The 24880-nt window shown below is 41.9% G+C and overlaps 1 protein-coding gene across 1 annotated transcript in view; it reads left to right on the top strand.

Moving 5' to 3' along the window:
• Nucleotides 1–24880, top strand: part of LOC107687202 (sarcoglycan, delta (dystrophin-associated glycoprotein)) — a 181811-nt gene that overhangs the window by 111507 nt on the left and 45424 nt on the right. Inside the window, 2 exon segments of the mRNA XM_016484430.1 lie at nt 10464–10551; nt 11658–11777. Coding sequence (XP_016339916.1) covers nt 10464–10551; nt 11658–11777 — 208 coding nt within the window.

Raw genomic sequence — 24880 nt, 5'->3', positions numbered from 1 at the left:
AAAAGTCAGGTTTTTTATAATTTTTATGTCCATAATGTCTACAATAAAGTGTTATCTATGAAACTGACATAGAAAAAAAAGCTTTATAGTTTTGTTTTGAAGGTGTGATATATTCTAGATACATTTCCTCAATGACAGAGAATTTAATGATAGATAAGTCACTTGAAAGATTGTGTCAAGTAAAACTTTGTGTTTCTCTTAATTAGCCTCACACACCATTCAATATACATTTTTCTGCTTCTGATCTTTTAAAAAAACAAACAAAACAAAAAAAAACAGATGTTCCCACAATAATAAAGAGCTTATACAAAGGAAGCGGTCACACTTTATTTTAAGGTCCAATTCTCACTATTAACAAACCATTAACTACGACTTTTGCCTCAAACTCCTAATTTGTTGCTTATTAATGATTAGTAAGATAGTTGTTAAGTTTAGGTATTGGGTAAGATTAGGGATATAGAATATGGTCATTGTGAATATGTGCTTTATAAGTTCTAATAAACAGCCAATATGTTAATAATAGGCATGCTAATAAGCAACTAGTTAATAGTGAAAATTGGTCCCTATACTAACGTGTTATCAAGGAAGCATTTTACACTTGAGTGAAAAAAGCAGCAAAACTGCAATGCATAATTTATATTATATGCATATCTCCAGCTTATACAATAGTATCTTTAATTAAAGTCAACTGGAGCATAAATTATTTTTGTAATGATTATGACCGATATTTTGTTATAACTGTTACTAAGAGCCACTTTTAAGCAATTTCATTGTTTTTGTTGACTATTTTCAGCTGTATGCAGATGGCTGCCTTGAATTTTGCTGTTTTTAAAAGCATGATTCTTAGAGGAGACCATCTGTTCCACACTTAAATTAACTCAGACAAGCATGCTGTCTTCATTTATGATCGGTCCCTAAGCATAGATCGAAATCTTTACCAAGTGTTTGCACAGTACCGTGCCTGAGGGGGGACTTCACAAATGCTTACCATTTTGTGCACTTGCTTTCCTTTAAAAACTCAGAGGTGAATGTATGGTTATAACACTGCAAAATCGTTGGTAACACTTTACTTGAAGGGGTGTGCATAAGACTGACATGGCACCTTCATAATCATGACATGACACATGTCATGAATATGAAGGAGGTTTTATGCATGCTTATGACAACTGTCATTAAGTGTCATTTGCTCAGTTATTATAGTTATAGTTTTTTAGTGAGTATCTTTGTCTTGTTTTCCAGTTAAAATATCTAAACAACCTTAAAACAAGATAAATTCACCTGATAAGAAAGACTACATACAATATTAAAACTTGTTTCAGAGACTGTATCTTGATTGTGTATGCTTTGTCTTGTGGCACTGGCAGACAAAAAAAATTGCAATAAGACAAAATACACTAATATTCTGTAAGGATCACCAGTCACTTGCCTGTCACCTCCCCAGTCTCTGTTGCTGCGTCCCAATGTGCCTACTTATATTATGCCCCTAAAATATGTACTTTTTTGGTGAAGACAAAGTAAACACTTTTGAGTGTGTAGCATAAGAGTAGGCAAGCTTTGGGACATACTTTCATGTCATACAATTTAATGGACCGCTCTGCCGCATAGTTACATGCACCCTGTCACTGTAAACTGGCCTGTCAATCATCTTGTCACAGTTTATATCCTCCATATTTCATTTAATTTAACTTGTTACCGTATAATTTTTACCAGATTAAATGTTGATTGTTAGTAACTCAGACCTCTTTACCTAAACCTCTCTACTTAACCATCAGTCACAAATTTTATTCATATTTGTAGTTCTCAACCGAATCATTCGTCAAAGTGCAATGGATTGTGGGTAATATTAGCCATTAGAGTGTGCACGGATCCACACTTCAAAAATTTACCTGAAATAGTAGACCATCCGGGGACTTTTGGCATACTCTTTTCAACATACTATGCTTTGGGACACACTTATTCTAATCTCACATATTATTTAGGAAGTATAGTATGAACATAGGGATGCAGGACATATCTGTCACCTCTGCATACTACATCAACCACAATCCTCCTTGGCCAGCACCTGCACTCAATCCACAATTAGAACACCTGCCGGGTACTTTTGGCATAATCTTTTCAACATACTATGCTTTGGGACACACTTATTCTAATCTCACATATTATTTAGGAAGTATAGTATGAACATAGGGATGCAGGACATATCTGTCACCTCTGCATACTACATCAACCACAATCCTCCTTGGCCAGCACCTGCACTCAATCCACAATTAGAACACCTGTTTGTCATTACCCTCATCAACTGCTCTACAGTCATGGCCAAAAGTTTTGGCAGGCCTTATTAAAGGTGAAGTATGCTCCAAACAATACACTGTGAAAAGAAATGCTGTTTTTAATAACAAAAAAAAAGGCAGTTGTGGTTTCCAGAATAATCCTGTAAAAATACATTAAAAGCTTTACAAATCTGTAAAAATAAAAATAAAAATAAATAAATATATATATATATATATATATATATAATGAGACAATATTTACAGTGTTTACCCTTGTTATCATAATCTCTGCAATTCGCTCTGGCATGCTGGATTTTAGCTTCTGGGCCAAATCCTGACTGATGGCGATCCATTCTTGCCTTATTAGTTCTCCTCTTGCAGGACGTTTTGATACCATTCTTTATTCCTGGCAGTGTTTTTGGTCATAATTATGAGAAAGCCCACTCTCTTGGTTGAAAAGCAACCCCACATATGGATGGTCGCAGGATGCTTCACTGTTGGCATGTCACAGAACTCATGGTAGATGGTCTCAGGATGCTTCACTGTTGGCTCAACACAGGATTCATGGTAGCGTTCACCTTTTCTTCTCCGAACAATTGATTTTCCAGATGTCCCAAACAGTCAGAAGGGAGCTTCATCAGAGAAAATAACTTTGCACCAGTCTTCTGCTGTCCAATCCTTGTACTTCCTGCAGAATTTCAGTCTGTCCTTGAGGTTTTTCTTGGAGAGAAGTGGCTTCTTTGCTGCCCTTCTTGACACCAGGCCGTTGTCCAAAAGTCTTGGTCTCACTGTGTGTGCAGATGCTCTCACACCAACCTGCTGCTATTCCTGAGCAAGTTCTGCACTGGAAGTGACACGATTCCGTAGCTGACTCCTCAGGAGGAGACGGTCCTGGGGCTTGCTGGACACTCTGGTATGTCCTGAAGACTTCTTCACTGCAGTCGAACCTCTCTCCTTGAATTTCTTGATGATCCGCTAAATGGTTCTTTCAGGTGCAATATTCTTTGTAGCAATTTCCTTGCATGTGAGGCCATTTTGATGCAAAGCGATGATGGTTGCACGTGTTTCTTTGGAGGTAACCATTGCTAACAAAAACACAGTGATTGGAAGTGCTTCTTTCATCCTTTTATAGCAATCAGTCTGCTCTTACAATCTAATTAGTATGATCGTGATTTTACCCGACTAGTACTCATTCACACTTTCACATGTGCTGCTGATATGATTAGTCAATTAATGTTAACTGGTCATTTTGTGTCAGGATCAAAAAACAGTGAAATTTGTTTGTTTTTTTTGTGAAAAGTTCATATTTGTTTTGGCCAATGAAGCTTTTAGCAATGATTTAAAATGCATCTGATCACTCTACACAATAATCTAGAAACAATGTGAATGAACACCACAACAGCTTAAGCAGCAAACTTTGCAAAACACAAAATGTATGTCACTGCCAAAACTTTTGGCCACAACTGTATATAAGTCATCACCACACACACTGACATTTTCTGGTCTCGTCTAGACCTAGGACTTCATGGACTGCTATGTTTTACTTACCTGAGTTTACTTACCAGTGTTATTTTTAGTGATGGGCAGAGCGAGGCTTCATGAATCACTGAAACAGTTGAAGCAAATGTGCCGAATTGTGTCAAGGCTTCGAAACAATCAGATACCCGTCTCCACTGTGACACCTAGTAAGTCACTTGCGTGTGTTGCTCTGCCTTGACAGTGATTTATGAATGATAACCTAGATGTTGTTTATGTCAAACAATAAAGTGTGTCCACATCATTGTAAGAGAAATTACTTTTTTTATTTTTTATAGTTGTATTTTTATTTTATTTTTTTAATAATGTGTTGAGTTTTTAACATGTGTCTGACAACTACATGAGCTTGGTTTTGTAACCTTTAAGCTCCTCATTTTGAATAATTATAGGTTATTTTGGTAATAAGAAGTGAACATTAATAAAAGAAACCAAGCCGCAATGTGTCACATTTGCTACATTGTAAGATTTTTATTTTACCGCCTGTCGGTCGAAACACTTGTGAACCACACCGAAGCTTCATTTAGCCGTTGTCACGTAACATGGGTGTTTTGAATCACACTTCGGAGCAGTGTTTTGAATCACACTTCGGAGCAGTGTTTTGAAACATCTACACTTGGGGATTGCGACACTGTCTCGAAACGTCAGTTTCGCGTCAGCCATCCCTAGTTATTCTTCCGGTCTCCATTCGTCAGTGTCCCTTCCTCCTTTGGTCTTCATCTCCTCCTGATCTTCTAATATCTTCCTGCAAAGAGAAGAGACATTGTTCATTTTCATTGTACAGTTTATTTTAAGGAGTTTGTGGTGAGACCCACCTTTTTGGACTGTCTATGCCACTTTTCATCTGTTATGATTACTGTTGTATACATTTACCCAACACTAATGAGCACAAGCATGTAAATAAACCGATTCACTAACCTTTACTCATCTGTGCCTTTGAGTCTGTATTTTATGACAGAAGTACAACATAAGCATTCTCCTCACACCACAGACCCAGCAGACATGTTTCTCTCTCGCTTTCAAGATGGTCACCCGATTGAGAACTACATAGAAGAGTTCCTTGAGCTCTCACATCAAGTGCCCTGGAACGATGACACACTAAATACCATTTTATGGTGTGGTTTGGACGATCACCTTTATCTACAAGTTCCAGCAGCTGCAACATGTTCTTTGAAAAAATATTGATTATGATCTATGGTTGTGTGGATCATTTTATACTGTAGAGGAAGAACTTCCTGTAGAGGAAGAAAGTCCGCTCCAGTGAGTAATATTCCTGGGCCTGTTACAGCAAAAGAAATTCCCAGTCTGTCCCAGTGAGTGAAATTCCCAAGCCTGCAAGCAAATCCTCCACATCCTTGAACATCAGGACCATCTCACCTGTTCCAGTGTTCACACCACTCCATAAACCTGTTCCATCTGTCCCAGTGAAGCCCTCTTCAGAGTCTACACCAGTCATCAAGCCTGTTCCACCCTGAAGTTCAGTTATAAGTCCATTCCTGTTCCAGAATCTGCTTACACCCATGAGCCTGCTACAGAGTTTAGTTGAATCAGAGTTCTGTATCGAGTCGGTTCTGGCCCCAGAGTCAAGTCAAGTCAAGTCACCTTTATTTATATAGCACTTTTAACAATACAGATTGTGTCAAAGCAGCTTTACAGTATCAAAATAGGAAAATAGTGTGTCAATGTAAAAGGACAAGAGTAAACACTAAATTTTCAGTTAAAGACGGTTCATCATTGAATTCAGTGATGTCATCGTCCAGCTCAGTTCAGTTTAAATTGTATCTGTGCAATCAAGTCGACGATATCGCTGGAAATTAAGTGTCCCCAACTAAGCAAGCCAGAGGCGAAAGCGGCAAAAGAACCAAAATGGAGAAAAAACCTTGGGAGATACCAGGCTCAGTCGGGGGGCCAGTTCTGCTCCGGCCAGACGAACCAGCAGGTTGATCCATGCTGCAGCAAAGTTAGATTGTGCAGAGGTTCTGTGGTCTTTTCCCGATGACCGTCTAGGAGAAAAGGTCTTCACTGGGGATCTGAGAAAGAAACAGAATAATATTAGTGTAGATGCCATTCTCTTTACGATGTAACAAGTACATCGTATGTTATTGGAAATGTTCCCAGTTCCGGTTGACCTAATTAATGCAGCCTAACAATCCTTTAATGGATTTGAGTAATAAAAATGTGTAAGTCAGTGCAGTGTTGACAGAACCGGGCTAATATGGTCATACTTCCTGGTTCTAGTAAGAACTCTAGCTGCTGCATTTTGGAACAGCTGGAGTTTGTTTATTAAGCATGCAGAACAACCACCCAATGCTTGTCATGAACGCATGAATTAGCGTTTCTGCATTTGACATTGAAGAGCATAGGTTGCAATTTAGATATATTTTTGAGATGGAAAAATGCAGTTTTACAAATGCTAGAAACGTGGCTTTCGAAGGAAAGATTGCTATCAAATAGCACACCTAGGTTCCTAACTGATGACGAAGAATTGACAGAGCAGCCATCAAGTGCCAGACAGTGTTTATTACATGTGGATGTTTTAGGTCCGATAATTAACACCTCTGTTTTTTTGTTTTTTTTTCAGAATTTAGCAGTAAGAAATTACTCGTCATCCAGTTTTTTTTTTTATATTGACTATGCATTCTGTTAGTTTTTCAAATTGGTATGTTTCGCTGGGCCGCAAAGAAATATAGAGCTGAGTATCATCAGCATAACATTGAAAGCTAACACTGTGTTTCCTGATGAAATCTCCCAAGGGTAACATGTAAAGCGTGAAAAGTAACGAGGCCCTCATACATACAATCCTCATTAAGACATCCAGTATTGGGAATAATTCAGCATATTGATTAGTATATTGATTACTTTCATGATTATACATAATATTTTAAGTAAAATAATACCATATTGAGTAAATAACATAATAGGTAATAGAATTACACAATAGTACTCCATACTGCACTCGATATGATACCTCTTCATTCACTGCTACGAATTGATGGCGGACAGATAAGTACTATTTGAACCATGCTAATGCACTTCCACTAATGCGTAACAGTTTTCTAGTCTATTCAAAAGAATGTTGTGGTCGATAGTGTCGAACGCAGCGCTAAGATCCAGTAGTACTAATAGAGAGATGCAACCACGATCAGATAATAAGAGCAGGTCATTTGTAACTCTAATGAGAGCAGTCTCAGTACTATGATACGGTCTAAATCCTGACTGGAAATCCTCACAGATACCATTTTTCTCTAAGAAGGAATATAATTGTGAGGATATTACCTTTTCTAGTATCTTTGACAGAAAAGGGAGATTTGAGATCGGTCTGTAATTAACTAGATCTTTGGGGTCAAGGTGTGGTTTTGAGTCTGCATTAGAGCCCACTCTAACCCCTGAATTGCCATTGGAACCCACTCAAACCCCTGCATTGGCATCAGAGGTTCAAGGTTCAAAGTTAATTTATTTATAAAGCACATTTACAAACAGCCACAAGACTGACCAAAGTGCTGTACATAAAAAAATCTAACCATAAACACATAAAACAGGAAGAATAAAACATATAAATTTAAAAGACCAAAAAGAATGACAGATAAGCATTCTGAAGACAGAGTAATAATCAAGACCATAATACAATGTAATGAGAAAGGGATATTAGTAGGCCAGATTGAACAAGTGTGTTTTTAAAAGGGACTTGAAAATAGATAGGGATGGTGCCACTCTAATCTGTAACGGCAGATTGTTCCATAACCGAGGCCCAGCCACAGAAAAAGCTCAATCCCCTCTATGTTTAAGTCTGGACTGAGGGACTAAAAGGAGATTCTGATCACTGGATCTTAGACTTCTAGTGGGTGTATAAAAATGCAACAGCTCTTAGAGATAACTAGGGGCTTGATTATGTAAAGATTTATACACCAGTAAGATAATTTTAAAATTGATTCTAAATTGAATAGGCAGCCAATGGATGGCCCTCAGTATAGGGGTGATGGCGTCACATTTGTGACTATTTTGAAGAAATCTAGAGCTGCAGCATTTTGGACCAATTGTAGTCGGGTAATTTGTGACTTTGAAATATCACAATATAATGAGTTGCAGTAATCTAAGCGTGAAGTGATAAAAGTGTGGACACCCATCTCTAAAGTTGTAACATTTAAAAAGTGTTTGATTTTTGAGAGCAAACGGAGTTGGTAAAAACTGGAACCAATTACAGAAGAGAAATGTTTATCCAATTTTAATGACTCATCAAAATGGACCCCCAGATTTCGCACACGATAAGATCTGAAGGCCGATAAGCTGCCCAGATCTGGATTGGTAGCCTGAGAATAATCAGTAGGACTGAACACAATCACCTCAGCTTTATCTTCATTTAAAGTTAAACATTTTTGTGCTAGCCAAATTTTTTACTTGTCTAAGCACCTTACTAAAGTACAAAGTGCTAAAGGATAATTTCTCTTAATACTGTAGGTAAATAAGTCTGGGTATCGTCAGTGTAAAAATGAAAAGACACCCCATGCCTTTTTAGAATGGAACCCAGAGGAAGCATGTACAGGGAAAAAAAGGGAGGACATCAATATCGAGTGTTGAGGGAGGCCGCAGGTGAGATGAGCAACGGAGGAAGAGAATTTACCTATTTTGACAAAAATGTTTTCTGTCTGATAATAATGACTGAAACCACTTAAGGACCGTACCTTTTAACCCCACATCTGACTCTAATCTAGATATCAGAATAGAGTGGTCCACAGTATCAAACGCTGCAGATAAATCTAAAAGAAACAGGACCACAGAATCACCAGAGTCGGTAGCTAAAAGGATATCGTTTAACACTCTGAGAAGGGCCATTTCAGTACTATGAGCAGATATGAAACCAGATTGAAAAATTTCAGAAATGCAGTTATGAATTACTAGGGGTGCGCCGATCCGATATTCAGTATCGGTATCGCTCCGATACTGGCATTTTCTGTTGGATCGGGGTGTCAGTCAGACGAGACCGATCCAAATCCGATATAGTGCGTATACTATTGTGTTATTATTAAGTCCCACGAAAGCCTCAAAAACATTATAAAGCACCGTAAAGTTTTTGTGCACTATATTTTAAGTGTTCTGAAGCTTTTCCATAGTTTAATGTGAGGTACAGATGAATATTTAAGTCAATTTCACGTAAACTCTTCTCTTCGCAGCGGCTGTCTGTCATCCTCCATTCAGCATTCAAACTGTGTGTCACGTTCGGTTATGACAGTCAAGATGATGAAACTCTCTCCAAGATGATTATATGTTCCTAATGTTATACTTGATCTGTAAATAAAGATAAATGGTTTTGCATAAAAGGAATTTATCTTGCTGGAGTTTCGTGCTGTTTCTAAATTGTGTATCTAATACACAAAATCTAATATCTGGTTAGATCACAAGACTGGAGTAGAGAGCACTATGATATCGGATCGATATCGGTATCGGCAGATACTCAGAATTTTTTATATTGGATCGGTATCGGTTCTGAAAAAGTGGTATCGAGCCATCCCTACGAATTACCTCATACCTGTGAGGTAATTCTAAATTGCCTATAGTTCTTGAGTCAGTACGAGAATTCCTCACAGACCGGTCTGTTCCAGAATACAATCCACTCCAGTGTCGGCTCCAGCCCCTGAGTCGGCTCCAGTGTCAGCTCCAGCCCCTGAGTCTGCTCCAGTGTCAGCTTCAGCCCCTGAGTCTGCTCCAGTGCCGGCTCCAGTGCCTGAGTCTGCTCCAGTGCAGGCATAAGCCCCTGAGCAGAGTCCAGTGCAGGCTCTTGCCTCAGAGCTCAGCCCAGTGCCCACTATCGTCCCCGAGCTCCGCCCTGAGATCCCTTTACCACTCTCCCTGTTATGGCGATGACCATAATGTGTGATTGGGCCACGCACTGTTCTCCTTCTATTGAAATGGAGGTCGTGTCCAAGTCTTCTGTATGTCCAGATACGACCAGGGAGGTCATTTCCCAGTCTTCTGTTTGTCCAAATACGACCATGGAGGTTGTTTCCCAGTCTTCTGTCCATCCTGATACGACCATGGAGGTTGTTTCCAAGTCTTCGGTCTGTCCAGATATGACTAAGAAGGTCATTCCCGAAGTTCCCGTTTGCCCTTATGTAGCCACGGAGGCTTCTACAGAGAAGCACGGAGGCTTCTTCCGTTCCCTCATCTTCTCTCTGCTGACCCTCCAGACGCCCATCTTTCAGCCGGCCCTCCAGTCGGCATTAAGTCAGCTGTTTCTTCCGTTCTCCATTAATCAGTGTCCCTTCCTCCCTGGAACTTCAACTCCTCCCAATCTTCTAATATCTGCCTGCAAAGATAAGAGACATTGTTCATTTTCATTTCACAGCTGATTTAAAGGAGTTTGTGGTGAGACTCACCTTTCTGGACTGTCTATGCCACTCTTCATCTGTTACGGTTACTCTTGTATATATATTTAACCAACACCAATGAGCACTAGCGTGTAAATAAACCAGTTCACTCACCTTTACTCATCTGTGCCTTTGAGTCTGTATTTTATGACATATTGAAGATACATCTCTAAAAATAATTTCTTACAAGACCTAATGCTATTCCTACAAGACACATTCTAAGAAATTAGTATTAAGTTTTTTTGCATTGCAAATAAAACATTTATTTTTTTATTTTGTTACTCTTCTTTCATGCCAGGGAAGCCCATTGTTCCTGCAGTCTTCTAAGAATGTGTCTGTCAACATCCTCAATGAGAAGAAGCAATTAGTATCTCAGCTTGTTGCAGGTGAGTACACAAATACCAACACTCTTAGGGTAAGAATCGTTTAAAACCCTCATGCAACCTCTTTGTGATAATTACAATTGTCTTGCTCAACAAAATTAGGCAGACTATAAATTGGAATGAAGATTTCTCGACCCATCTGTGGGTGTTTTTATTAGAGTAGATAGCATGAAATGAAATATTCATTGAGCTCAAGTGGCGACTATGGGCCAGTCCACTCACAGAAGGAAAATTAATCCAGGCAGCTAATGTTAGACTTTATAGGACATATGGTTAAATTACTATTTTGAAAGAGTTAAAGGGTTCTTTGATAGCCAGGTTGTTAGTCTCATCTCTCTCATGGTCTCATTTCCTTTATAACTGTGACTAGAGACTTCATTACAGCGCAGTAATTGCATGTGCATGGATGCATGTACTATTAAGTCCTGGTTAATAGTGTTATAGCAAGGCCATATTTTAATTAAAGTAATTTTGCTTAAAGGGGTCATATGACGTTGCTAAAAAGAACATTATGTTGTGTATTTGGTGTAATGCAATGTGTTTATTTGGTAAAAAAAACATTATTTTCCACACAATTTACATTATTGTTTCTCCTCTATGCCGCGACTTTCTGAAACGCGTCGATTTTTACAAAGCTCATCGTTCTGAAAAGCGAGGTGTACGCTGATTGGCCAGCTATCCTGTGCGTTGTGATTGGCTGAATACCTCAAGCGTGTGACGGAAATGTTACGCCCCTTACCATACTGTGATGCCGTCTCCCGGCACGACGAGACAAAACCAATAAAACCCATTACAAATGAGGCATTTGTTGCATCCAGTGGGGCATAATTACTGTGTTTTTACGCGTTGCGTATCGCGCCGCGTAAACATAAAACCATGTCTGCATTTGAGATTCCCTCAAAACATTGACAAACAACAAGCGCTACTCTACACTGCTTAAAACTCTCGTTTGAATCATCAGTGGCAAATTCTTTAAATATAAAAAATTTACTTACAGGCTGTGAGTCAGAAGCGCCAGACAGTCCTTGCAAAGTTGGAACTGCCCCAATTTGTAGAACAAGACTACACACTGAAATGCAATTTAAAAATATATATACATATTTTGGCAGGTTCTCATGGAGTTCATGCAAGAGGCAAAATGCTGGAGGTAAAATCAAGTGCAGGAAAGTTGCTCTTCTCTGCTGACGACAATGAGGTTGTAGTTGGTGCAGAGAGATTACGAGTTATGGGTGAGTGAACAATTACATTATAACACATTTCAGGGCATTTTTTATGCTCACACAAAGCCTTAGCCCTGTTCCCACAGAGTTATTTGGCACAGTCTATTAAGAGAAAGTAGCCTGTATGTATTTTTCTTAAGTATTTCCTTGCTTATGATCCTCACAGGGCTGCTTTTTTTTTATAGAAAGTAAACATTTCCCAGATATTATCTTATTATTATTATTATTATTATTGTTGTTGTTGTTTTATTGTTATTATTGTCAATTGTTTTAGGAACATATTGTATTTAAAATATATGTGTTCCCCAGTTATCCACAATTCCCTAATAGAATGTTGAAAGAATGTTGGCACAACCAAAAGGCCCCTCATACAGTATATATATTATTTTTATTTTTTTACTTTTTTTCCCCCACTGATTTATTTTAAGAAATTAAGAAAAACAATGATTTTTCAAGGTTGTTTTGTGCTGTATTTGATCACGGTGATATGCTTGTCTCAGGGGTAGCGCTAAACTTCCTTTAAAGTGATTACTCAAGCCTGTGTGTATCCATTTTTTCCCCCGATGATTTTCCCTAAGCCACAGTTCATTACCTTACATCCACTCTAGCTCAGCACAGCCTGCAGTGCGAACAGGGGCGTTTAGAATTGGATGTTTCTTTTTTGTATGTTATCTCAAGTGTTACTGGAGTGATGCCAGACATCTGAATTATTGTGAAGGAATTTGGCGGACCACACAAGGACGAAGTGCACATTTTAATGCAAGGCAAATCCTGTTACTCTAATGCTTAGATAAATGCCTATGTCTATAGATAATGCCTATGAGTCTATAGCTTAGAATCAGTCCTGAGAGCTCCTGTCATGTAATAGGACTATGCTTTAATGCCATAACAGCTGAGAGTGAGTCTAGGGTAAACACAACTTGAGCTGCCATCAAAAAGCGTCTGATCAACTTTATTAGGCAAAACACCTGTCACTCCAAGCAAGACTTATAAGGACCAATATTTGTTCTTGCATTCTTTCTGTTGAGCAAATCCTTTAAGAATGTGATTCATACGATGACTTGAATAAACCTGTAATTTCAGGTTTTAATTACATTTTAATATTTTTAGGGCATAGTTGATACAACCACCCTTATATTGTAATGAAAAAAAAATGGAAAAACATAAAATAAAGAAATTGAATAAAGTTTTGCATTATACATAACTTTAGTTTTTTCTTAGAAAGCAAATATTTTAACAAAACTGCTTTACTGCTTACTAATATTTGAAAACTTACTGCTATGCATGCATTCATAGTATTATATATGTATGTGTGTGTATATGTATGTAAGTATATTTAAAAACTTGCGTACACTCACATTTATTTCAAGCTGGGGTTTTGCATTGATTTTTTTTAGTTTGGTTACACCACAATTACATTTTTGTCTTGTTTATTGGGTATAGTACACAGAAAGATAGCATTTACCCCTATGTTTCCATAATTGTAATATTGTGATGTCATCTGGCTACTAGTACACGGGGTGTTTTCTAATGAACAAAAGAGTAAAGTTCCTTGTGAAACTTAAAAAGGTTCTGCTATGTAGCCCTTTTGCTTCTAATTTGGAGGCTTTATTTTTAACAGTGTATGAAAAAATACATGCAAACACATATACAGTCACAAAATGGGATGAATCATAGTTTCATAAAACATTCTTAAAATCTTTCCAATCTTAAAATCTTTCAGGACATGAAGAACTCTCACTGAAAAAAAATTGTTCTTTTCATTTACTCACTTTTCTTTCATGCACTTGTAATGCAGAGAAGAATCATTCCCAGCTGGAGACATTCGATTATAGTATTTTTCGACTCTTTCATTGTCAGTGTTGGCTCTGATACAAAAAGAATACAGAGCAAGGAAGGAAATACAAAATGTCTCACGAGCATTGGGGGAGCTGTGAAATTCAGTTCGCATTTTGTTCAACTCCACAGGAACAGCAATAAGAGCAAATTAGGACAAACCCTGCAATATCTGCTCAGGCTTGCTGCTTTATTTAAATGTGAATGCAAACACTGAACTGGAAAACCTCGACTATTTTACTGAGCCAATTATTATTATTATTATTTATTTATAATTTTTTAAATGAGACAATTCAGGAAAAGTGTCACCTAACCCAGAACAATGAAATGCCAAGCATTTGATTTTACTAATGAAAGGCTGCAATATTTTACACTAAGACCGATATGAGAGTTATTTATATCTAAAACAGTGATACAGCCTTTTCCCCTGGAGCATTATATTAGTCTGAGCTGAATGTTATTCCTCATTAATTTTAACAATCAGATGTGAACGGGAAAAGCAATTTGCTCCAGTACCAATGTCACTCCCAAGAGATGCTATGTCAAGCTTTGAGTCTCATAATGTATGAGTAATTAGGCCATATTACATTAAAATATTAGATGGTTTTAAAGAATGGCCATATGCAGCCATTGGTTTATTCACGTTTTTTCTATAATCTTTTATTTTATGGTTTCTGAGGGTGTAAAGAAATATTAAGGTTGAGACTAATAAAACTGCAAATTTAACCAGAGCAGAGAAATAATATGGCATCAATGTATGAATAAACTGTGTGTTTAAACTGTATTCACAGCCAGACAAAATCTGCTGACTTCTATTTTTAAGATTCTCTATATGGATTTTAGGGGGAAATTGTGGAATTCTGTGAAATTGATTAATAATGTGTTAACAGTCAAAATATGTAACACAAGAGTGGCAGGAATGTGTAGAACTTGTAAATGTTGGGAATTATGCGATGTTAAGCTTTCTATAATGACTCTTATTTCATCCTTACTTGCCATTTACTGTAGCTTTCACCTGCCAGCCATTATAAGTCATTCATTTGGGATCTTCAGGCACTGTATCACTTTATTACATGAATATATTTAATCAAACAAAGCACAGACTGCACAAAATTTTAACAGCATGATTTGTCTTCCTCTCACCAGTAAATTCACAGTTAGCAGCAGTCCGCAGGATAATGATATTAGCTGTCAGAATCTTTGCTCTAATTGAAATTAACATGCATTGATTATCCTTAATTATAGACTCACAGCAGTAGAAGTTGTTTTCTAGAAAATTAGTTTTTGTAATTTATTTTTACTTTATTTATTTTTTGTTTAATTTTGTGTATTGCAAAATTATAGATAGATAGATAGATAGATAGATAGATAGATAGATAAAATAATAATCAATTAACAGGATTTAACGTTGCCTGTAATTAAAGCTGCAAATTGAATCTATAGAATTTAATCAATTTGCAGCTTCTCTAAGGGCTTCAATCTCAATGCATTTGTTGGGATGATGGAGATTAACAGTCTGTGAAATGTGGTACAGGAGATTCCTGTAAAGAGGAAATATGGCCCCCACATTTCAGTTTTATCATGGCTGAATGGGAAATTTCCTGTACTGTGTGACCATTGGAATTCTGTCAGATGACCATGGTAAGCAGATGATAAAGTGTCTATAAAAGCAGATCATTTATGGTTAAGACTCTGTTGTACCCACACACGTAGACTGAGAAACCAGTGAAATAATTCAGCTTGTCTCTGGACACCAAGTAAGATTAGATTTTAGTTGAGAGATCATTTAGCCTTATAACAATCATATTCTCTGTGAGATATGATGTAAAGTTGGGTAAATTGAGGTACATATAGTGCTACATTGAACTATGTTAGCATGTCTACATGCATATTAGAATGTTCTGGCCAAATGACAAATTATGCGATAAACTTACTCAAAGTACATTGACAGTATAGCATAACAGCAGTTCCACCATTTTCAGAACTGTGTTGCAATTATCAAAATGCTCTGTTGTCCATCTTAGTTTGTAAAAAGTCAGATTCATTAAAAAAAAAAAAAAATGTTCATGTGAATAAATGGTCAAATAAATTATTCATAATTTAAATGTTTTGTTAAATTAATTTATATCCTTATTGGTTTTGTGCCAAATAAATGCTTTAATTGAAGAATAAAAAAAAAAAACGTATATGATGCGACCACATAAATGTCTCTGTAAACATGTCTTCTCTCCCAGAGGCTGTTCTTTTCTTTTTTGCCCAAATGCACAGACTACTCACGTAGTCCAGAGCTTCATGCTCACTGTAGCAATGACAAATGGCCCCATTGCAGATGATGTTATCTCCCTAACGGAAGGTCTCTTCATCCAAGCACGTGCTACGTTGAATGTATTTTTTGAGGTTGCCTCAATAAACACATTATCTAGAATGGAAACATGAACAGACGTTGTAGCGGTAAACATCCTAGGACTTTATTTAGTTTTGCTATTTTATTTAAAAATCCTACACTCCTACTTTCCAAACGGACCTTTGATGTGACCTCTGACAATTAATTGCCTAGATATTGCTTATCACTTGGTTCTAAATGCACTGAACTGTGGTGCTAACACAAGAAATGCAGGATCAAATCTGGCCCATTTTTGAATAAATAAATATAAATTACATTTATTTTTAATTTAATTATTAGCTCTTTAAACAGTAAACATATCATTCAGGTTTGAGTGCAATAATTAAACAGCATTATATTGTAGAAGATCAGATATTAAATGAATAAACATGCCACAACAATTAAAACAACATTAAAAATAAGATAAAACAGTGTATTCTTGTTATTCCTTCAGCAGTAACTTGAGCAGCATGCCGACATCAGCAATGCTGACAATCACCTTCCTCATATAATGTGGCACCTTAAAATAGAAGATTACACACATGGTAGGTTATTGTGTAAGACTAAATAAACCGTTTGAAATACTGATGTTTATTGTCAAATTAAATTAAATTAGGGGTTCAAGCGCATAGCTCTAAAACCCTATTGTAATTGTACAGATTTGTATTATTATTATTATTATTATTATTATTATTATTATTAGTTACATTTTCTGAAAATTTGTGACCGTTTGTTGACAATAATGCAAGCGGAAATTTGATTACATTACAAATTGAATAAGTCTCTCAGTCACTTAATGTCTACACCAGACACGAGCGTTGCGTCATTTTGCATTGTGTCGTGTCGCATTGTATCGTGTTCGTCAAAAGCAAATAGATTGTCCAAATGCCTGCTTTCCTCTTTTACATCACCTACACACACATAAATCCGGTGAGAGAGAACAAAGTCAATAGTTGTGGCACTCCAGTAAGTAATTAGTAAGTAAGTAAGGCTGTCAACGCTATTTTATTCACTTAAACATCGGATGAAGTGATTATTTTCTCTTTGAATGCCAATGTATTTTTCGATGAGTACGCTATGTTAACGATAATAACATTACAAAATGCGTTTTAAGTTTAGAAAAATTTTAAGTCTCCCCTCCCTTGCCTCACAGTGCTTTTGTCCAAATGCCTGCTTTCCTCTTTTACATCACCTACACACACATAAATCCGGTGAGAGAGAACAAAGTCAATAGTTGTGGCACTCCAGTAAGTAATTAGTAAGTAAGTAAGGCTGTCAACGCTATTTTATTCACTTAAACATCGGATGAAGTGATTAGTTTCTCTTTAATACAGATGATGCCAATGTATTTTTTCGATAAATCCGCTATGTTAGCAATACTAACGTTACCTGCTTGAGGGAAATGGTTGCCAGGTTTTCATAACAAAACCTGCCCAATTGCTACTCAAAACTAGCCCAAACTATCCACGTTTCGAGGGGGTCCCCCGGTAAAAATTGTGTTCCGGGGCTAAAATACACCTTATTGGGGCCGCTTCAACCCGCGAACATGAAAAACAACCCGCGGCAACAGTGATAAAGTAGTCCAATTCCCCGGGAAAACTGCGGACTTGGCAACACTGTGACGGTAATGTCTACAAAGGAGACGAGCGCTGTCACGGTGCGACAGGGTTAAAATACACATTATTGGGGTCGCTTTAACCCGCGGACATGAAAAACAACCTGCGGCAACAGTGATAAAGTAGCCCAATTCCACGGGAAAACCGCGGACTTGGCAACACTGTGACAGATAGTAATGTCTACAACGGACACGAGCGCTGTCACAGCTTGACCACAACAGCTTGAAGTTGTCTAATTTGGCACGGTCTCCCTGCTGTACTAATAGTAGTAAGTCATTCCTCTGTGTATACATATCCTTGCAAGTACAATTTTAGCTGTATTATTTGTGTCCCCGTCAAAAATTGCTCTTGAGAAATTGTATGTTAATTGTCCCCCCAACTGTTAGACGAAATGTATGCCCCTGGATACAGGATACAGTATACAGTTGCCAGTACAGATTTATTTTTAATGGCTTCCCAGATTGCTACAGAGGATTATGTGTTTGTTTTGAGCATTTGACAGCAGTTTTGTAAATGAGGCAGTCTAATGGAGTGGCACGCCCTTGAACTGCCCCTGTGTTCCATGTCTTGTATTTTGCTCCCTATGTGCTCCGTGACCCAGTTTCTCCCATGTTGATTGTGTTCATTGATTTCAGGTGTGTCTTAGTAATTACCTTGTTTAGTTCCTGTTACTGAAGCCCTGTGTTTTCCTGTGTCCTGCGTCTGGTGTTATACGTCCATGTGCTATGTGTGTTCCTGTTGGCTCCGTGTTTCCCATGTTTGTTTCATTAAAGACTATTACTGTTCAGGATCTCCATCATCTCCGCGCTTCTTCGTCTCCTCACAGTAGCGGTCCGTGACAGAACACCGGATCGAAGGAAACAGTAAGCTTCTCCCCGTGTTTTTGTTTCCGTTTTTTAAAAGAGTTTTGCTTTCTGTTTTTTCCCCCCGCGATCATGGAAACCGCTGCAAAATTCGCCGCCCTCGACCATAGGGATCTCCCCTTTATAGAATTTGCCCGGGAATTCTACGGGATCGCGGCAATGACAGCGTTGGATGACGCCACGCTGAATTATTTGTTCTGGATCGGGGCAATTACCATCGCCCTGTGGACCTCCCAGACACCACTGGACTGTGCTGGAGGGAAGGGATCATCCAGTGTCTGGAGAGTGTCCAGCCCCGATCCAGAACCGCTCCGGTGTCAAGCCCGCCGTCAAGCCCACCGGCTGCTCCATTGTCAAGTCCGCCGGCCGCTGCACTCTCAAGCCTGCCGGCAGATCGGAAGTCGATTCACTCCCAAGGCCAATTCACTCCCAAGCCCTCAGCTGACAGCAGCTGTCTCCTTCACCTCTACTCAAAGGAGGGGAATGCGGAGAGAAAGACTGTCGGCTCCAGCCCCTGAGTCCGCTCAAGTGTCGGCTCCAGCCCCTGAGTCTGCTCCAGTGTCGGCTCCAGCTCCTGAGTTTGCTCCAGTGTCGGCTCCAGCCCCTGAGTTTGCTCCAGTGTCGGCTCCAGCCCCTGACTTCGCTCCAGAAAGGGTTCCAGTTCCCCCGTCTGGCCCAGAGAGGGCCCCTGTTCCCAAGTCAAGCACAGGGAGGGCCACAGTTCCCGAGTCAAGCCCAGGGAGGGCCGCTGCTCCTACGTCAGGCCCACGGAGGGCCTCAGAACCGGAAATTTCCCCCAATTAATTTTTTTGGCCGGGCCAAGTGCAGAGGCCAAAGCCACGGAGGCCGCTCCGCCATGGCCCCCTGAACTGTCTGCTCCGCCATGGCTCCCTAGTCTGCCTGCTCCGCCATGGCCTCCTGAACTGTCTGCTCCGCCATGGCTCCCTAGTCTGCCTGCTCCGCCATGGCCTCCTGAACTGTCTGCTCCGCCATGGCTCCCTAGTCTGCCTGCTCCGCCATGGCCTCCTGAACTGTCTGCTCCGCCATGGCTCCCTAGTCTGCCTGCTCCGCCATGGCCTCCTGAACTGTCTGCTCCGCCATGGCTCCCTAGTCTGCCTGCTCCGCCATGGCCTCCTGAACTGTCTGCTCCGCCATGGCTCCCTAGTCTGCCTGCTCCGCCATGGCCTCCTGAACTGTCTGCTCCGCCATGGCTCCCTAGTCTGCCTGCTCTGCCATGGCTCCCTGGTCTGCCTGCTCCGCCATGGCCCCTTGAACTGCCCGTTCCGTCATGGCTCCCTGAACTGCCTGATCCGCCATGGGTCCCAGAATGGGTACTGCCCTGGAGGCCTTCCGTCTCGTGTTAAGCCAGTCCCTAGAGGCCTCCAGAGTGCACACAGTATGCTGTAAGTATGGCCCTGCGACGCAGCGTCTCGTTCCCTCGAGGAACCATAGTTACATGCGTAACCTGAAACGTTCCTCTTCAGGAACTTGAGCTGCATCGGAGAATAACCTGACAAAGGTTAGGGGCGTGGACCATCCCGCAGCGTTGCAGATGTCCTGCATAGAGACACCTGTCAAGAAGGCCTTGGAGGCCGCCACACTTCTCGTTGAGTGAGCCTTGACTCCTAGAGGCGAAGGAAGATCAGAGGACTCATAAGCGATAGAGATGGTATCTACTATCCACCGAAGGAGGGTCTGTTTTGTAGCTGGAAGACCTCTCTTAGGGGGACCATTGCACACAAGCAGTTGGTCCGCCCTTATCCACAGGGCAGCCCTGTGGACTTATGCGTCCAGTGATCGCACTGGACACATACAAATAAGATTCTGCTGGTCTGGCTCCCTGAAGGGAGGAGGACTGAAGGCCTGGAGTACAACAGGCCGTGGTGTAGAGGAGGGGACCTTAGGAACATACTCCCCTCGAGGGTACAGAAGCGCTTTGGCCAGACCGGGTGCAAAGTCAAGATAGGAAGGGGCCACTGAGAGGGCCTGCAGATCCCCAACTCTCTTGAGAGAAGATATCGCCATAAGAAAAGTTGTCTTGATAGCTTGAGGTGGCGATCTGAGATCTCCTCGATAGGCTCGAAGGGAGGCCTACAGAGAGCTTCTAGCACCACAGCCAGGTCCCACGGAGGGACACGAGATCGTACCGGAGGCCTCAGCCTCAGCGCACCGTGGAGGAAACGTGTAACTAGGGGTTGTTTGCCCACTGACTGGCCACCGAGAGGGGCGTGGTAGGCCGCAATGGCCGCCACGTAGACCCTGCGGAGAATCAGGCCTGCTGGAACTCCAGCACTGTACCAACCAGGTCGAGCTGGCGGTCTCCGCACCAAGAAGTGAAAAGTTTCCACTTCAAGGTGTACAATTTTCTCGTTGAGGGAGCTCTGGATTGGAGGATGGTCTCAACAACCTCGGTTGAGAGACAGGAAGTTATGAGCTGTGCCCCCTCAGGGGCCACACACACAACTTCCACAGCTCAGGGCGGGGGTGGACAATCGTACCCTCCGCCTGAGAGAGGAGATCTCTCCTGACGGGAATCTCCCATGGAGAGCCGTCGAGGAGAGAAATCAGGTCCGAGAATCATACTCGGCCCAGCCAGAACAGGGCTACTAGCAGTTGACAGACCCCGTCCCGGCGCACTCTCTCCAGAACTCCCGGGAGCAGAACGATTGGGGGAAAGGCATACAGATGAAGCCTCGACCATGTCTGTATCATTGCATCCAGCCCCAGTGGAGCTGGATGAGTCAGAGAGAACCAGAGGGGACAGTGCGATGTCTCTCCGCGATCAGGTCCACCTGAGCCTGGCCAAAACTATCCGTACCCCGGGCCTCGGCCCCTGCCTTGACAGGATGTCTGCTCCCATAATGAGAAGCCCAGGAATGTGAACTGCTCTCAGCGAGAGGAGTTCGCCCTGGGACCACACAAGGATCTGTGCGCCTGCCTGTAAAGGGGGCGCGAACGCAGACCTCCCTGGTGGTTGATATAAGACACCACCGCTGTGTCGCCGGTGCGCACCGAAACATGGCGACCTCTTACGTCTGGGAAAACGTTTTTCAACTTTGCTAGAAACATGGCCAGCATCTCCAGGCAGTTGTCACATGAGATGGCGGCCTCTCCACAGACCACGGGCCGAGCGGCCACTCATGACCGCTCCTCAACCGGTGAGGGGTGCGTCCGTCGCTAGCATTACGCGGTGACAAGGAGCTGCCAGCATCAAGCCCTGAGTCAAGAACCAAGGTTTCCTCCACGTGTCTAAGGCACGTAGGCACCTCCGCGTGACCTCGAGCATGCAAAGCGGGTTTCCCCTTGGGGAGAACCCCTTAGTCTTGAGCTACCACTGTAGGGGTCTCATTTACAGCAGGCCAAGAGGTATCACGTTGGACGCAGCTGCCATCAGACCCAGCAGTTTCTGAAACTGCTTGACAGTGAGTGCCTGGACTTCTCTCACTCTCTCGACTGCCGTGAGGATCGACTCGATCCGAGCAGGGGACAAACGTGCCTGCATCGTGGTCGAATCCCACACCACGCCCAGATAAGTGGTTCTCTGTATTGGAGAAAGCACACTTTTCTTGGCATTTAGTCTTAACCCCAACTCTTTCATATGAGTGAGAATGACATCTCGATGCCAAACCGCTGTCTGCTCTGAATGAGCTAATATCAATAAATCGTCGATGTAGTTGAGTATGCGGATGCCCTGGCGTCACAGAGGAGCCAGAGCAGCATCCACACACTTGGTGAAAGTGTGGGGTGAGAGTGCAAGGCCAAAAGGAAGAACCCGATATTGGTAAGCTTTGCCCCCAAAAGCGAACCTCAGGAACTTCCTGTGATGAGGAAGGATGGAGATATGGAAGTATGCGTCGTTTAGATCGATCATGACAAATCAGTCCTCTGACCTGATCTGAGACCAGATTTGATAGAGTGGAACATCCTGAACTTCAGTCGCATGACTGAGCGGTTTAACTGACACAGATCTAAAATGGGACACAACCCTCCATCCTTCTTTGGAACAATGAAGTACCGGCTGTAGAAACCGGATTCTCTTTTGTGAGGAGTGACCACCTCGATGGCCTCCTTCCTCAAGAGAGTGCTTACTTCTTGTTCCATTACCAGAGCCTGCTCGGGAACCACCAAAGTGGGGATAACCCCATTGAGCTGAGGCGGAGGAGAACCAACTGGATTCTGAAGTCTCTCTCTACAGTGTGCAGGACCCACTGAGACACATTTGGCAGTAGTTTTCACGCTTCCAAATAGTCTACATAAGGGAATCAGTCTCTCGAGACTGTCCTCTGGTTCATCTATAGCAGCTAGCTCGGTGCCCTGAAGCGGCGGACCGGCAGGGGACGACCGAACTAGCTGCTCTAGAGACCTCCGTAGATGTAGCGAGCATCTTAGTACCGCTACGTTTCCGGGCGGTAACTGAGAGAAGCGCTTGCCGGAGACCGTTGTGCCCTGGAACACCGGCAGGGTTGGCAGACCGATCTCCTGAGGACACTGAGGAGAGACGGGCACCGTGTAATGCGGTGTACACCGTTCTTCCCCAGAGGGAGCTGGCCCTCAAAAAGTCCTAGGCCTTAGGCGTCAGGACGTTTACGACGAAGACTATCCAGCGAGAATGACGGTCCACAGAACCGCCTTCCGCTAGAAGCCCTCGGCCTGGGAGTGCCAATCTGACTCTAGACTGTTCCGAGTACGAGAAGTGACGCCCCCAGAATGAGGAGATGGAACACGGTAGGTTGGGACTGCTCCCGCCCAGCAGCCCCTGCTGACTGCCTCAGAGAGAGAGGTAAACGCGTGCTCTCACTCGAGAAATGTTTATACCAAGAGCCCCTGTATATCTAACTTCTCATAGTCAGATAAATACTTCACTTTATTCCTCAGAAATAAATGCAGTCAAACAACCAGACGAGTAAATACGGTCTGGTGTGGTAAGATTCACATCAAAAACCGAAATGATGATATATACGAGTTGCCTCGGCAGCTCAGTCACACAAACAATATCAATCTCCTCAGAGAAAGATGGCTGCAGCAGCGAGCTCTCACTCAGAGAGGGAAGAAACAGCAGCGCGGGCTTCCAAGCCTCGAGAACGAGCTCGAGATCTAGGGAACGCGGGTGGAGATAGGAAGAGCCGTCTCCAACCCGTATGCCAGATCATGTGCAATCCCCGCGATCTCACTCACTGCCGTGCCTCAGCAGCAGCGGGACCGCAATCGCAAGATCACAGGCACGGACACACTCCTCGGAGCGTGCCCGGCGAGAGCGGAGTGCTTAACAGCGGGAAAAGCACAATCAGCCCCGTGAGAGCCAACTGCACGAGCTCTGCTCCCCATTAATGCTGCTCATTATAATAATAGGTATAATATGCTTGTGTAACTAATGCTTATGCAACTGGCGAGCTCTTCGACGCCCTCCGTATCAATCTCCTCGGAGAAAGACAGGCGGAGCGTCAGCATGGGCTTCCGAAACCCAGACAGCGGGAGCCGGATCTGGTGGTTAAGGAAGCAGATAGGGACTCCACCGTCTACATTCCCTCCACCGGATCCATATGCGAAACCCACGAGCACAGCCACCGCTCCGCCTCCGCAAAATCGGGGAAACCGCGAGAAACGCTAGTGAAGGCTCCCTCCTCAAAGAGAGCCCTTTTGAGAGCGAAGCAAGGCAGTAACAAATGCTTGCAATGCGGGCAGTCAGCTCCCTCGAGAGCTGATCTGCGTGCTTCGCTCCCAGGCACACAACAAACAAACTGTGTGTGTCCCCACCCGAAAAATAGCATGGGCAGGGAGGAACACACAGCCTGAACGCTGCCTGCTCGCCCAAATGCTTCTTTTGACTGAAGCTTTGACATAATGGAGCTTATAAGTAGACAAACAAGACTAAATAAGACTCACAAACAGATAGCGACTGACACACACACAGAGCGCTTGCTAAATGACAGAAAGCTGATGGCGGTTTCACCGCATGTGCTTTTAAGCTTCCTGGTCGCTACGTCACCCCGCCCGTGACGTCTCACCCATCCATTGGACTGATTACACACGTGATTCAGAGCCGGTCACGCTGAAAGGCATTCCCAAAGCGTTCTCCGATGCAGTTCGAGTTCCTGAAGAGGAACGGGAGTGAATGCAGAGGCGTTGTGTGCGCTGTGTAAACATGATGGTTGTTGTTCTAGACTAAAAGTGAACATGCATTTACTCATCTCACTTGCACAAAAACAGATTCAGTATTCCTCTAAATTAATAAAAAAACAGTGAAATGCAAACCTGTAATAATTAAATGTTTAACACAATTATCCTTTATGTATTTAATTCCATTTTATTAACCAATGTCTTTACTGCTGACCTTGATGATCCAATTCAATCATACTAAGCAAAAAATGACTTCAGATAAACATAACATTTGTGTTTGTAGTGTTGAACTTTTTT

The sequence above is a fragment of the Sinocyclocheilus anshuiensis genome, unplaced genomic scaffold (assembly GCF_001515605.1).
Source record: "Sinocyclocheilus anshuiensis isolate Anshui unplaced genomic scaffold, SAMN03320099.WGS_v1.1 scaffold1961, whole genome shotgun sequence".
Lineage (NCBI taxonomy): Eukaryota > Metazoa > Chordata > Actinopteri > Cypriniformes > Cyprinidae > Sinocyclocheilus > Sinocyclocheilus anshuiensis.
Note: the sequence above shows the minus strand (reverse complement) of the source record. Positions and strands in the feature narration are given on the sequence as shown.